Source organism: Phaseolus vulgaris, chromosome 3 (genome assembly GCF_051622355.1).
Source record: "Phaseolus vulgaris cultivar YP4 chromosome 3, ASM5162235v1, whole genome shotgun sequence".
Taxonomy (NCBI): Eukaryota; Viridiplantae; Streptophyta; class Magnoliopsida; order Fabales; family Fabaceae; genus Phaseolus; species Phaseolus vulgaris.
In genome coordinates this window covers 33,698,445-33,715,555 of record NC_143500.1, presented here as the reverse complement: position 1 = coordinate 33,715,555, position 17,111 = coordinate 33,698,445, and the positions used below count along the sequence as shown (strand labels likewise).

Here is a 17,111-nt window from a genome sequence, read left to right as displayed (position 1 = left end):
TATGTCATAATTTTTAAATTTTTTATATAATTTTTATTTAGTGATTAAAATTAATTTAAACCTTTTTAACTTGAGCAAATGTTTGATAAGAATTTTTTTTTACAACCCCTTTCTACACATCTCATTTTCATTTTTTAAAATAAAAACCAAAAACATCTTTAAATTCTTTTAGGGTCTCTTATTTGTTTCTCTTTCTAAGTTTTTTTATTTAAAATTTACTCTGTAAAATTATTTTATTTTAAAAAAATTTGCAGGAGAGAATTAAAACAAATTTTTTAGTAATTTTTTGAGAAAATAAAAAATATAATTTTATTTATTTATTTTGAACATGTTTTTCTAAAACATAAAAACTCAGTTGATTGTATTATTCTTTATGATTTTTTAGGTTATGGAAAAACTTAACTAAAGTATTAAAAAAAATTAACTAGTAGTGTAAAATAGTTTTATACTGCCTTCTACTGCAAGTTAACGTTAGTATGATTTTTAAAGAGCGTAAAACCTGATAAAGAAACGTGACAGTGTAAAAAATTATGTAAAAATCTATATCAAATACCATAGTTTATAATTTGATAACGGTACAAACTGAATTACGTTGTCTGTCATATAACATTTTTTTTCAAAAAGGAAAATATAACATTATCAAAATAACTATTAAAAATGCACATATCATCAGTTATTGAGCATAGATTGATTTTATATTAATATTTATTCAATTTTTAATATATTATTATATTTATTTCAATACAAACACTGATTTAAAAATATTTAAACGGACGGTGTATATAATTAATAAGTTAGTTTAAATTTCAATTTGATTTAAATGAAAAAGAAAATCCAATTGAGAGAGCCGTTGACGAATTTTTAAAATTTAAACAAATAAAAGTATATTAAACTCTACTTCAAACAATGAAAATGTTTTGTCAATAATTAAAGGGCAAACAAACAAATTAATAGGCAATTATGCCATGGAATGATAAAATTAGCAGGGCCAAATTAACAAACGCAAAATTCTAAAATAAACGCCGTTGCCGGGGATCGAACCCGGGTCGTCCGCGTGACAGGCGGAAATACTTACCACTATACTACAACGACTTCATTGATAACATTTTAAATAAATATTATTTAATATTAATATTTTATTATGAGATTTGTTAAATTGCTTCACTAGTGACTCTTTCGTTAAAGAGCATAAATGGCAAAACCTACTTAAATTTGAACTGCCTTCTGTATAATTTTTCGGATTATAATTCAAAATATTAATTTTATTTGAACTTCATTAATACTTAACGTGACTGAACATGTTTAGCATTTAGTAATTATTGTTATTTGCATTGTATTTATTAAACAAAAAATCAACACTAATATATAATTATCTTGAATGAACCACTAAGTATTTTAAATTGAAGTTAATTTTTTATTTAATAACTATATGTGACAAATAATAAATATTAAATATGTGTTCAATTCTCTTAGTAATTAATATATTACCTTAATAATTAATAGAGTTGAAACAAAATTAACGGAATTAAATTTTTAATAATAAAAGTGTACTATTTTGATCGAATTTAAAAAGTATATCAATAATTTAACTGAATATTTGTTGTACTCAATTAAATATTTATTTTAATTTTTTTTTGTTTTACATGTTAGGCCTTTTGCTGATGGATGGTCCAGAAACACCTCCTGCTCCCAAAATAAAATAAAGTAAATAGAGTATTTACTTGTGAACTGTGATACTGGGACTACCAGAAATTGAATAAAACTAAAATATCTTTTTAGAAAAAAGACAAGAGAAAAAGTGAAAGAACTAATGCTGAGGGATAAGTGGTTGTCCAAGGGATTCAAATAAACCAAGATTCGGAAGCATATGAGATCCTGAATAGATATTTCACACCTTCAAGGACTTCTTACACAAATTTTGTTCTTTCTCATATCTTTTATCACTACTTTTAGTCTTAGTTAATTGGTAAAGTTGTTTGGTTCATAAAATTAGTATTCATCATATAAAATACGAATCTTCTCCAGACACATCCAATTTGATGAGGTAAAATAGTTGAAAACAAAATGCTTCTCCCACTGTATGTGTATGATGAGAATGAAGGAAACAAAAAGGTTAGTAATTTATGGTTATTTTGACTAAAGTGAAAGTGGGAACAAGCAAGAAAGTTATTTCATTGTTTTTACCTCATAAATTGGTAGATACTGCGCATGACGCAAAATATTCGTGACTAGTTGTTGCTACTCCAGAATAATTAAATACTTATGGAACAATGAGATTTGACAACTACTATTAAATCTTTAAATTCCAACGTCAATTTTCACTTTCGTAATATTTATGGACAACAATGGATGAAATTGCGGGGGTGGTCCGTTTTTTGTCCTACAAAACACTATAGTTATTACGATGATGCTTTTTCATGGTTTTGTTTTGAGTTTATAAAAGAGAGAAGAGCAACAGTGCATGAATCTAAAGTTGGAGAAGGATATCATGAACACGACAAAGTGAGAAAGAAGGCTCGGCTTAAAACTGAACTGATGGGTAAAACACCCCAATTTGAAGCTTTTTCAATCAAGATCCAAATCATGCAAAAGAACAAACAAAAGGGTTTTTTTTTTCCTCCTTTTTTTTTTTCTCTCCCTCTCTCCTTCTTATCGAAAGCTTAATCACAGAATTAAAGTCATGGGCATTATTTGTGAAACTCAAGTACGACAAACTCCAAAAGAGAAAGAAAAAGCCGGTTCCTCCATTTCTTTGTCCAACTCTTCATCCTCAGTTTACTCAACAGCAAGGGGCACAGACTCAGCCTGAGGCAAAAACAATGAAAACATAAGATTATATATATATATATATATATATATATTCCAAGGTAGAACTAGGATGAGAAAATAATATGAACATGCTAAACTTACCAATTTGCGGTACTTGAGAGCATAGAACATCTCGAGATAGCGGCGACTCTCGAGGCGATCAAGGTTAGACACATGCTTCCAGAAACCATAGACACCAGTGAGGGTGAGAAGCCTCTGGGAGTAAATTTGCCATGTGTACCTGTGGAATAAAACCAGCAAACAAAGAAAAAGGTTAACCTCTGAGACCAAGATGAGTCCATGAAAGATAAAGTACATTCATTTGCTTACTTCTCTTCAATACGTTGGAGACCAGCTTGAGAGATGGTGTCCCAGTGAGATGGCTCAACCTTGCACTTCTCAAAGAACTCAACAAGGAGGTCAGCAGCACGGTCACCATGGTAGGGATCAATGTGGAAGCCAGATTTTCCATGAACAATGATCTCAGCAGGACCACCATTGCATGTGGCAAATGTTGGCAACCCACAAGTCATGGCTTCAACCACTGTCAAACCAAATGCCTCATACACTGCAGGCTGCACAAAGGCTCCCCTGGTGTCACTGATCACACGGTACAGCTCTCCATTCCTCACACGGTTCATCTGAGAGGAAATCCACCTGAATTGCCCGTTCAACTTGTAGGTCTCAATCAGGCTGTACATCTTCTTCATCTCGGCCTTCTCTTCCAAGTCCTTAGACTCCTTCCTCCTGTCTCCAGCAACAACCACAAGGTTCACCAACTCCCTCAGCTTCTCATTCTTACCATACCACTCCACAAGTCCTGTGATGTTCTTCACACGGTCCAACCTTGCCATGGTGAAGATAATTGGCTTCGTGCGGTCCTTCAGCACACATCTGTCTCAAATCAAATTTTGCATTAGACAAAATGTTCCATACATGATATCAAGGTTTTAAAACAATGCTCCACAACACCATTACAATGTATTTGTCTGTAATTTCTCACATTGTGATTGAAAGTGATGACAATTTAATTAAAACCTTGCATGATAAGATTAGATAAGATAAACAAAGTGAGAGGAGAAACTAACATGTGTTCTTCATTCTCGACTGAGCTGTAAAGAAGCTCTTCGATTTCGGGGTGGAAGGAGGTCAACCTACGGCTAGTTTCCTTGTGGGAGAAGTAAATGGTTTGATCAGCTCCGGGAGAGACAATGTTGAATTTTGGATCGAAGACATCAATACCGTGCACAACACGGTAGAGTCCAGGAAGGGTGAAAGCTGTGTGAGACTCATACTGTCCAACAGTGTCCTTGCTGCAAAAGTATTTGTACAATGATTCAAGAGATTTAGTGATCTAATCAATAAGAAAATTGGGTAAAGGAACAAAAATATAAAAGGGGAAACTCACCTTCCAGCAATTTCTTGGAATGTACTTGTGATAATGAAATCTGTGTGGTTCATGGCAAATAGATCAGCTGTGAATTGGCAAGAGAAATGGTATCTCTCTTCCAATTTTTTCCAGTAAATATCGGATTCAGGGTATTTGGTCTTCTCAAGTGCATGAGCAATGGTACACTAAATAGATAAAGATAAAATCTTAGGCCTCTGAGTTCCAACATATATAGTTAGACAACGTTAACTAGATAGTTGTGGACCAACCTGAGTGACACCTAGTTTATGGGCCAACAAAGAGGCAACAATGTTTCCATCACTGTAGTTTCCAACGATCAGATCTGGCTTGCCTTGCAACTCTTTGGCAAGCTCATGAGCAACATCCTGTTAACAAGAGACAATTGATTAGAAAAGTGAAAACACGCCAAAATGCTTAAACTTTGTTAAAATTATTATGGGGCGAAAAGTTTACCTCGGTGTAAGTTTCCAAGTAGGGCCAGACTTCGAATCTTGAGATCCACTTGCGAACAATCCCATTCTCAGTTCTAAAGGGAACTCGAAGAATGTGGGAGTGTTCAGTTCCAAACACCTTCTCAAGACGTTGGCCACAAGTAGTACCTACTGCATCTGGGAGAAGACGAGTGATCTGCATTTAACAACATCCACAAGCACAGATTAGAAGAACACATCCACATGCCACACACTGTACACAAGTAAACTTGCTAATAAGACATAAAAAATCTATATATAACAGGACATACAATAAGAATACGAGGAACAATGTCCAATCCTTGTTGCTTAATGCGATGGAGCATCTCATTCTCCAAAGCACGGACTTGATCCAAGATGTAAACAACCTGACCACCAGTGTCAGGGTATCCCAAGACATTATCTTGGGCAAAGTAACCATGGGGCGAAAGAATAACAACATTAAAGACCATAGGGATTCTTCCAAGGAAAGTCTCAAGGGTGCACGGATCAGGGGCTTCAAGAAGATCCAAGAGAAGTTGAATTGACTCAAGTACAAGCTCTGCGTTCGCACCCCACCCTCTCTCCAAACCAATTTCCTGGAACTTGTGCTCAAATTCTGAGTAGGGGGTTTCAGGAGGCACTGTACCCAGATACTCCTCAGCTTTCCTCAGAACATGTTGAAGAGCATCAGGGTTTTGAATTCTGTCATTCAACATCAAAGTCTGCATACGAAAAAGAAAATCAATCAGTAAAATCAAAGCACACATACACACAAGAACAACACTAAAACCATAAGCAAAAGAATGAACTAACTGCATGCCTCGTGTTTAACATGTTAGAGATTCTGTTGCCACATACATATTAGATTTCTACTCCAGATCTGGTTACTAGACATGGTCCAAACATGGATGTAGATATTCAAGTCATTGAACTACTGAAGAATGTGTCTAACGCATGCATACACTTCTCACTACTTGCTTTAGTTTAAAGGCGAAAAATAGATACCCACCTTTCCGTTGACGCTGTGAAGCCTGAGGAATTCCAAAAGTGGGTGCAAGCTCTCCTTGTCATGGAAGAGTTTGGCAGAAAGGTGGCGGTTGAGGAACTGCACACCATTTCCAATTGACTTGTTAAGAGTTGGGCGGGGGAAGGATGCCGTAAAGGGTTCAAAGTCCAACTCAAGCACAAAGTTTCCATTAGAACTGCAATAAGAGTGAGAGAGACGTTTAGAAATAGTGTAAGTAACATACCAAGTACACCACTTAACAAAACTCCGAGCCTTTTCTTCACCTTCCATCAACAAGTTCCTCCTTGAAGCGCAGGTACTCAGCAGGTTGCAACACCTCAACAACTAGAGCGTGCACATTCACTCTCAGGTACTCCCAGACACCAGGCCTTGGACGAACAGCCAGAGCAACCCATGGTGGCAAAACTATGGCTTCCTACAACATATAAAGAGAAGAAACAATGAAATGAGAAAACCAACAAAACAAACCCCACAAATCATAGCTAAAAACCTTCAATTGAAAGCTCAAAAGAAGCTCGTTACCTGAGTAGACCTCAAAACTTCTCCAAAGGCACCATCAATAAGCTTCTGTCTGCTCTCCTCGGGAATTTCCTCGAACTCAGCAATGACTTGATGGTGTTGCAAGATCCCCGTGCCCTTGGCTTCTATCCTGTCAAAATTTAATAAATTCCGTAAACTTGTTAGTGTTACACGACATGCTTCTCGAACGCATACATAGTACAACTTTCACCACCTTTTTACGAGAGGACAAAAACAAACACAAATTGAGCTTCTTTGAACTAACTCACTGTCTAAACACATTCCACTACCTTTAAAGAGGGAAAACACACACACCCACACACACTCGTAATTGAGCTATTTCAAACAAACTCATTGTCTGAACATAATTAGTAGAACTTCCACCACCTTAAAAGAGAGAGAAAACACACAGATACAAAAAATTAAGCAACCTTAAACAAACTCACAGCGTAAAACCCTTTGACCATTAAAGAACTCCTAAACCAAAAATGAAATGACGAGTTACCTTGACAGAAGGGCCAGAATTTCGTTCCTGTTGGCAGACAGGGTTTCATCAAGCCTCTCACGGAGACTGTGAACACGGGTCAAACGATCAGCGGCCATTGGCAAGGAAGATCACAGGGAAAGACTTCAACTGCAACAACAAAAAGCATTGTAAGACGCGATCAAGGATATACAAAACATATCATCATGAAAAATCATTAATCTAGAGTTATCACAAAGTCAATACCCCAAACAGTTGAGCAAAAACTAAATAAACACAAACAAAATATTCTACAAAACTGGATTGGATATCAAGACCCATACCACCCACCCCCACCAACCAACTGTCCACAAAAATATAATACCAGATCTTCTACTTTTTTTCTACTAGGATTTCAACCTTAAACAGTGCTGCAGAAGAATAATTGCAAGATGCACTTTCTTTTTCCTGTCACCAACTTGTCCTTTTACATCATAATTACATTAATTAATTAGAACACGAATAGCAATAAGCAACCATCAAAGTGGTTTTAAAATAAATTTATTAGCTTAAACCTCTCATAATTCTCAACCGTTCATCCCGAAGAAAAAAGAAGACTTTCTTCTGAATTTTTAGTAATAAGAAACCAACAAAAAAAGTCCTCGGTTCGAGGCCAGCTGTACAAAGTGTTTTCTTCATTTCTTTTTTTAACACAGAACATGCATTCAAGAGTTTAATCCTAGTAACCACCGGTCGAGGATTAACAAAAAAACAGACCGACAGGATCATCTTTCCCACAAACCGAACACAATCTAAGAACAAGTTTTTCTGAGTAAAATTGAACAGAGTAGACCCAGAAACAGAGTTGGTGTAACAGCACCACCCGTGATGTTTTATGGCATTACTAGAGACCCCATATGAGAGGATGGAGTCTGATCCATTTACAAGAGAATGACACATGCAGAGGATGAAAATCACTCTAACGTGGTAGCGGTGAACAGAGCACCGAAACAGGGAAAGACAGAACAACGAAAAGAAAGAAAAAAAAACTGAAAAAAAACACAGAAAAGAGAAAAAGAACAAACAGTACTTACGAAAACAGAATGAACGCAAAATAGAGAGGGGGGTAGAAAGAGAAGAAGTGAATGAATGGAAACTGAGGTGGTGGCTGCATCAATTTATAGACAAGAGGAGCACCAGAAGGGGAATTTCACATATGCAAAATAAATAAATAAACTAAATAAAAGCTTTAACTAAGTAAGAGATTCACCAAAGGTCAAAAAAACTTTATCATCTTCTTTCTTACTCCACCAAGGGTGGTTGAGTAAATGTACAGGGTATAATAAAAGTATATTCTTAGTGTTGCTGCAAAATTTAAATAGAATTATTAGAATATGCATTCTTACAGTGATTACATTGTGCCACGTTAGTTTTTTATTTATTTTCTGGTATATCTTTACTTTACTATGATATTATTGCAATGATTTTATGGTACAATAATTATACTCTTTTCACTGCATAAGAATGTGACTTTTTTTTTCCGTGCAACAAGGCATTCTTTATTTGAAAGTTAGTGCAGTAACTGAACATAATTGTAACTGTTTAATAATAATGTTAAATTGTAATTTATTGTGCCAAAGTTAATGCCATTCTACGTTAAAGCTGTGTTTATATCAGGATCATAAATATTTTGAATATATAAATTAATGTTTCATAAAACTGTGGGCGCAAGAAATCAGGGTACTATTGAACCCCCTGATAAGTACATTTCTCTATGATCCGTACATCTGTCCATTGAGATGAAATAAATGTAAATGTCAGAAAATAAAATTTGTTCAAGTGAACTAAAAAGAACTAATAATGAAGAAATGCATTTATTTGGTGCTTGATGTTGAAGGAATTAATTAAAACTGAGTGATCGATAAGTTTTATCTTGTGGACCAAATATTATTAGCTATTTAATCATTATATATCTGCTTAGAGATGAAGAAAGCAAACTGTGTTAATCATGAGAGAAGGAGTATATTATCCCTGAATAAATCATGTATGAGAGTCTTGTAACCACTTTGTAATAAATTTAAACTAAAAATCATTTAACTGTAATAATGAAGTAACAACACCATTAAAATTTTGTAAATGTTATTTATAACGTAAGATTGCAAGGTAAGTATGACGTGTGCTTATGAAAAAATGAAAGGTGGTTTGGTGAGTACATTGTGATGTTCGCCACAATCTATATTATATGTGTACAAATATTTTTTTTCTTTAGGGTTAAAAATGTTGTTTCCATCATAACATATGAAATTAATTTTTATTTTTAATTTAAATTCTAAATTATTTAGATAATTAAAATATTTATTTTCATGTATAATAATTATTAGTTTTTTTTAAAATTTATTATTAGTTTAATTGTATTCCGATTAGAATAATTTTATCTACAAAATTATTTATTTTAATTATTTTTATATTATAAATTTTTAAATATTAAAGTTTTAAAAAAATTACATCAAAAAATATATTTAACCTAATTATAAAATTAAAAAAAAATACATATATAATGATGAGGGGACCTCATGTAGAATATGCTCTGAATTAAAAAAGTGAGATGAGTAGCCAGTGATGATGACTATATGACAAATTACCCCATGCAAATATCGAAAATACCAAAGTTTGACGTTGTAAATAATATACGTGTTTCCATATATAAATCTCAAGTTGCATGTCAAATGCCAGCACTCGGAGGAGGAAACAAAGCTATTATTATTATTATTATTATTATTATTATTATTATTATTATTATTATTATTATTATTATTATTATTATTATTATTATTATTATTGTTGTTGTTGTTGTTGTTGAAGGAGTGAAGAAGCACATAAAGAAAAGTGAATACAATAGAATGTGTCCAAAAAAACAAGAAAATGAGATCAGTGTCCTTCTAGCAAATTCCAATTCACCTAATTAAATTTACCATATTGTTGTGGTGGGGATATTTGAAATTTGAAGAAACAGCAGTTTTTGATAACATTTATAGTTTGCCTCGAAAAGAACCATTCATTATCACTGGCATGCCAACCTTGGTGCGGTTTATTTGTTGTTTTCAGAAACCACTTCTTGCACTCTCTCTCTCCGACTCATCGTCCCTGTTTTTTAACTCATATCCTTATCCATTTTTCCCACTCCATTATTTTCTCCTTATTATATTATACTAACTACTCATTTTGCAGCCCTAGTAAACAATTCATTTCTTCAATCACCTTTACTTTTATGTGGTTCCTGTTCTATTTGACTCAATGCTCTTCTCTCATTCTCTACACTGCTGATGGGATTCTTTGTATTACAATAATAAACCACTGTCATCAATTCTCCTATTTATACAAAAACAAATCATTTCCAATTTAAATTCATTTCATTTACATAATTACCTTAATCTCATTCTTTACTTACAATCATTCAATTATTACAATCATTGACTTTATGCGTAAGAATGGTAATTTAAAAATCAAATGGCCAAACAAGTTTCATTATTTTTGGCTTTGACCAATGTCACACCGTTCAGAATTCAGTCTTGCAAACAAATTTCTAATAAATTAACAAATGGATAACATCCTAAACTAATTCTATACCATAAGAAAATCATAACCATTACTCGTAGTGCTAGCAACAAGATTAAAACTCATTAAATTTGTTTTTCTGAAAAAAAAAACATATAATTTGTTACTTGTAAAGTCAAAACAATAAATTACAAAAAAAAAATATAGCAATTAAATTAAATATTTAATAAGTTAGATTAGTGATCACAAGTTATATTAAAAAAAATCTCCTAAATTAACGTCATTTAATTTAAAAGTTAACTAAAAAATTAATAAAAGTTATATACAAAAATTGTTGCAGTGATGTACTTGCGCTTTTAATATAGCAGTGACGTATGCTTGTTTTTTTTGGACAAGAAGTTAAATTTAAATTATACACTCACCGTACAAAAGCTTTATTTATAGTTATCCAATCTTGTATTAAAAAATTCTTAACCTTTATAGTAGAAAAGTTAAAGTTTAGTTTCTGTGTGTTTTTCATATATAAATCTATATTACATTTAAAGTAATAATTATAAAAAGGTAACAAATTTGTCATATAATTTTTGTATAATTATATTATAAATACAAAAATATGTAGTGATTTTATTGGTTACCTGTCATATAATTTATTAATTTATTCTATAAAAATGTGAAGTTTAAAAATATTAGTATTACCTACTGAAATTGGCAGCTGCACCAGATAGGGAAGGAATTGGAAGAAGGTAGGTGCAGTGGAGAGGACGATGAGATAATAGATTCATTAAATTAATGATAAAAAATGATTAAATTTACAAAATACTCTAAACAAACAATGACGTGTCATTCTCTCATTCGATTGGATATGTTAATGTCCCCTCTTAGTTTTTCTCATATATATCACCATTTTATATAGATAGTTTTGCATGGGTCATTTGACACCTGTCTTTTGTGGGTCCCAACTTAATACTGTGGTTGGGTTTCTATATCTGACGTGGCACAAACCATTTTGCATGAGTCCCATCTGACACGTATCTCTTGATGGGTCCCAACTTAATGATGTGTTGTGTTTATACATCTGACGCGGCACAAACCACCGACAACATTTTTTATGTTCCTAAGTCTGATTATTAGCAAAAACAGTGTCTTTAGAACAATCTCAAAAAAACATTAAATTATGTCCAAGTATATTACAATTGTTTTTTTTTCATATTCTAATAAAAAAAAAAAGCAAAGTCCTTAACCAGTACTTTAAAACTTTGGATTAATATTTGTCTGACAACATTTTTAAATGTTTTAAAATATTGATCTTAATATACCACAAATTTCAATTATTTAAATTCGTACTTTAAATGAAAATTATTTTGAATTAAGTAATTTAGTTTTATGTATTTTTTTAAAATATATTATGCTTTTGTCAGCAGTATATTGTTTTAATATAAGAATAGTTTTCCATTATTGAAAATTTAAATATTTATGTAGTTGATCGTCATTTAGTTTATTGTTTAATTTTAATTTTGTTATCTGACTTTCAATACCAGTTTACTTAATATGTATTAATTAATATTCAATTTTTTTTAAAACCAAAGTTACCTCTCAAAATAAAATAAAAATGGAAGAAAAATAAAGCTTTTATAATAGGATATAAATCAACTTAATTTAACAGTATTCATGTGAGAATATTATTTATTATAAATTTAGACATTAGTAAAGTTTATTTGGAAAAATTAGCAAAAATTATATTTGATTAATAAATAAAAACATGAATTAATATATTTTTTTAAGGATTGCAATTAGAGATTTTTTAAAGAGGGGAGAAGTAGTTAAGAAGTTTCTTTCCTATGTTTATTTTAATGGAAGCACTGTAAAGAATTGATAGAGAAAACATGTGGGGAAGGAGTGGGTGTTGTGGATAACTTTGATCGTGGTGGGTCCACTTTGTCTCAAGGATAGTAACATTTTGCATACTAGATCGAGAGTATCAATGTTTTGTACCAGTTATTGTATTTTCAAATTCTTTATAATTTTATCTCACTTTTTATTTAAGAAAATAATTGTAAGACTTTTAATAAACACATACATGTTTGTTTGTATTATATTGTTCTAGTTAGTGCTAATTTTTTTGTTCACGTTTATCTACTACATTTTTTTCTATGATAAAGTTTAATTTACTTACTCATAAATATTGATTTTAACTATGAATTTTTTAAAGGATAAAAAAAAATCTAGCTTTTATTAAAAAAATTATCTCTCTAAAATCATCTTTTTATATTTTTTTAAAGAGTTTAATTTTGATAAGTTATTTATTCCACTCGTAAAGAACATATCTTTATGGAAGGTAGTGGAAGTTAATCAAGATAAGTTGATTGAAATATTTATTGAGGTTTTTTTTTCTAAGTGGGATTAAGAGTCTAAAAGTAGTGTTGGTTTGACTAAAGAGAAAATATCGGTTGTGTAGATGATGGCTAAATTTCTTTTTATCTATAAAGAGTTATTGGATTTGGAGTTATTTGACTACAAGGGCACGCTAAATGAAGAATTAAGAAATTACATTATGTGTTAGAATGCATTGTTATTAAAGATTAATGTGTTAAGTTGTATTTCAGATTTAAGTTAAGTGATTTACAATATTGATAGAAAAATTGGTGTTTTGGAACTAAATAAATAAGGATGACAAATAAATTCATCCTTGTATTATTTAAATTCATCTAAATTTTCACAAAATATTTTTACATTCATCTAGTAGTACGAATATACTAATAAGAGTGAGTAATGTTTGAAATTTTAAATTAATATGAGAATGACGATAAATATATAGATACTCTCGTATTTATATAATATTCGATCCATTTTAAATTATTAAAATATTCATAATTTAATAAATAATCTAAAAAATATATATTCATTATTTTATTTAATCTTAAATTTTGTAATATTGTTTTTTCTACACACTTTTAATATATTTTTTTTAAAAAAAAAATATATATTATTAAAAAAAAGAAAAAAGAAAGAAAATACAAAAATATGGGGGGACTATACCAAAACCCATATGTTAACACAAACGATACATAGGTAGATTATACCTATTCATAAAGAATTCTAAGAACAGACTAGCTGGGAGTCTATTATACCAATGAAAAGATTCTCTATGAATAAATCCTAAATTAGCCAACTTATCAGCACACGCATTCCCTTCACGAAAAATATGAGTTACCCTAAACCTGATTGTCCCACAAAAATTAAGACAAGTATTCCATCGATTCTGAAGCATCCACAGAACATTAGTCCTAGCAGTAAACGCAGCACAAACCAAGGCAGAATCACATTCAAGCCAGACATTAGTAAGTCCCATTTTTTGAGCTTCCTCCATAGCATGTATAACTCCATAAAACTCAGCAACCAAAGCAGTTTGAACTTCAAGAAACGCTGAAAAAGCACCAATAAATTCTCCCATACTCCCACGAAAAATACCTCCACAAGTAGCAAGACCAGGATACCCCCTAGCAGCCCCATCAGTATTAATTTTGACCCAGCCTGGTGAAGGAAATTCCCATCTAATAGGAAGAGGACGAAGAACTTTACCACTACGAGTCTTAATACCGAAAAACTTAATCACGTTGAAGTCCAACATATCATTCTTCATTGAAGCTTTAGACGAATTTCCCACTAGACAAGTTAAATCTTTAATTATCGAAATAGCCTTAGAAACCCCAATCTTATCCTGAAATCTAGCATAATTTCTCATACGCCATATCATCCATATAGAAAAGGTTATCACCGCAAGCTTAATCAATTTAACCAAAGGACTACCATCACTCTTAATAAAAGAAAGTAGATCATCCTTATTAGAGAAATGAGAAGTAAGAAAAATTTGTCGTACCCAACTCCAAATATGCAATGCGTTGGAACATTCAAAAAATAGATGTTGAATAGATTCCTCTTGCTTTTCACAAAGCGAACACATAGAACATATATGCAAACCCTTATTCTGAATATGTTGATCTGTAGGAAGTCGCCCATGAAAATTTTTCCAGAGTACTAGAGTTTTGGAAGGCGGAATAGATGAAGACCAAATGAATTTACCCCAACCACCTGGAACTCCTGGTTCCAAGAAAAAAGTCCTAGCCGATTTAAGAGTGAAACGACCAGACTCATTTAGAATCCAATTAGGAATATCCTGTTCCTCTCTAATCATGATATGATTAAAAAAAGAGGCATCTGCTGTAAAGAGAAGGGAATATTCCAATCACAACCTGTCCAAAATTGAGAGACTGTATCCGGAATGCTAACACCATCAGATAACCCTGCAATATTTGCTAAAGAAGTAGTAGAGCACCATTTATCATTCCAGAAATTAATAAAAGAACCTGTACCAACAGTCCAATAAGTATAGTCAAGTATGGTAGAATAAAATTGCTTAATTCCAGGCCAGAGAGAGGAAGATCTATAAACCGTTCGAAATTCATATTTTGATTTAAGAACCCTGGCTTTCAAGAGTAAAGACCAAGGTTTGTCGTTATAAGCAAAGTTCCAAGCAAGCTTAAGAAGATATGCATTATTTTCATGATGAAGATTAATGATATTCAAGCCTCCATCCTCAAGAGGTGAACAAATTTTCCCCCAATTAACGATAGCAATATCTTTTTTCAGAATATCACCAGTCCAAATAAAATTCCGACACCACTGCTCAACTTGCTTAATAAGTGAAACAGGCCACTTATACATATTAAAACTATAAGCTAGAGATCCAGTAATCACTGTATTGACCAGCTGAATTCGACCCATCATGCTAAGAGATTTACCTTTCCAAGATGCGAGCTTCAATTTAACTTTATCAGCCAAAGGTTGAAGAAACTGACACTTTGGAGCACCAACAAAGATAGGCACTCCTAAATAATGGAAAGGCAAACAACCATGTCTACAGGAAAGAATATTTTGAATTTTGGTGACAAATCTTGGAGAATTATCCATGGTGAAGAAACTACTTTTAGAGTTATTAATATATTGACCAGAAAAATCACCATATGTTTTAAGAAAAGAACTCAAATTTCTAAGAGACTTAATATCCCCCCTACAAAAAATAAATATGTCATCAACATACAAAATATGAGAGGGAGTGAGATAACCGTGCGGACTGGCCATATTTAAAATCTTCTTATCATTCACAAGCTTAGAGAGACCTCTACTAAGAACTTCCTCTGCAAGACAGAAAAGTAAAGGAGACAATGGATCACCTTGTCTTACCCCTCGACTGCAAGGAAAAAAACCCACCAAACTACCACTTATTCTTATAGAAAGCATAGCTGAACGGAGAATTGTACTAATCCAACCGACAAATGAGGGGTGAAAACCAAAGCGTTTTAAAACTAATAATAAGAACTTCCAACTTAGAGTGTCAAAAGCTTTATGAATATCAACTTTGTAAGCCACATTACCTCCTCTAACCTTTTTAGAAAGCAGGTTAATAGCTTCAGAAGCAATACCAATGCAATCCTGAATCTGTCTACCCTGCACAAATCCATATTGATTAGGAGAAATGATTCTAGCAGCAACAAGTGCAAGCCTATCCGCCAGTATCTTGGAAATAATCTTAAACTTGAAATTAGCAACAACAATTGGCCTGTAATCTTTAATGGAATCAGCACCCTGAACCTTTGGAATAAGAGATACCACATTACTGTTCATTCCAGGGAGAACCCAGTTTTGTTTAAAAAACTGTTGAACAGCATTGCAAACATCTGTCCCAATAATTTCCCAGCAAGAATGATAGAAAACACCACCAAAACCATCAGGACCAGGAGCACTATTACCGTTAAGATTAAAAACAGCATTTTTAATTTCAGAGAAATCTGGACACTTAATCAACATCATATTCTCCTCAGAGGAAACCATCGCAGGAATATAAGTACCAATAAAATCTTCCATATTATCAGTATCCAGAACATTAGAAATAGACTCAGCATAAAGATTTTTATAAAAGTCCAAAATATGATCCTCAATGATTTTAGGATCCTCCGTAACCTCATTATCAATCCATAGACGATGAATCCCACTAGAATTATATCTCCTTTTGACCACCGCATGGAAAAAAGCAGTATTTCAATCTCCATCCTTGAACCATAACATCCTAGCCCTTTCTTTCCAAAACAAATATTGACAGTGAAGAGCATGATCAAGCTCCTCCTTAGCAATCTTTTCTTGACAGAGAAGTCCATCACTATCAGACAAACTTGCAGTCTCTAAGCTTTTTTGAATACCAAGAAGGATGCCCTGCTTAAGAAGAACTCCATTATGAACATTACCAAAAGAATTTTTATTCCAGTCACGGAGCTCAAGTTTCAACCTTTTTAACTTATGTTGCAAGATAAACATAGGACAACCAACAACCTGATTAGCCCAAGAATCATGAATAAGCTTTAGACACGAAGTGTCCTGAAGCCACATCGAAAATAAACGAAAATTGCTAACCTTCCGCAAAGAATTACTAGCAAGACTAGCAAGAATAGGGGAATGATCAGAACAATTTTTAACAAGAACCTGATAAGAACAAGATTCCCATTCATTCAGACACACTCCATTACATAAAGCCCTATCCAGTCTTCTGTGAATTCTATGCAACCCTCTCCTTCCGTTACACCAAGTATAACAAGATCCAGTAAAAGGCATACAAGAAAGATCATTAGTATTAATCCAGTCCAGGAATTCATTACAAGAAACCTGATTAGGAGCCACCCCCCCTTTACAGTCATCCGTCGAGAGCACAACATTAAAATCTCCCAGAATACACCAAGGCCCTGTGAAGAAACTAAGATCCCTCCATAAAAATCGTCTAGACAAGTATGTGTTAGCACCATAAACACCTGCAAAGCTAAAAATTTT

The 17,111-nt window shown here is 32.6% G+C and overlaps 1 protein-coding gene and 1 non-coding gene across 2 annotated transcripts; both read right to left on the bottom strand.

The window, feature by feature from the left end:
• Positions 1-1,020: 1,020 nt before the first annotated feature.
• Positions 1,021-1,092, bottom strand: TRNAD-GUC (transfer RNA aspartic acid (anticodon GUC)). Its single transcript has one exon. It is a non-coding gene; the product is annotated as a tRNA-Asp (tRNA).
• A 1,411-nt stretch (positions 1,093-2,503) lies between these two features.
• Positions 2,504-7,908, bottom strand: LOC137807138 (sucrose synthase). Its single transcript, XM_068607609.2, has 13 exons — positions 7,775-7,908; positions 6,723-6,851; positions 6,221-6,347; positions 5,962-6,113; positions 5,681-5,873; positions 4,962-5,393; positions 4,673-4,846; positions 4,468-4,584; positions 4,217-4,383; positions 3,897-4,121; positions 3,139-3,702; positions 2,911-3,049; positions 2,504-2,805 (listed from the first exon to the last, which is right to left on the bottom strand). Exons 2-13 carry the CDS (start codon positions 6,818-6,820, stop codon positions 2,776-2,778), a joined length of 2,418 nt encoding a protein of 805 aa, XP_068463710.1. The 5' UTR covers positions 6,821-6,851; positions 7,775-7,908; the 3' UTR covers positions 2,504-2,775.
• Positions 7,909-17,111: the final 9,203 nt, after the last annotated feature.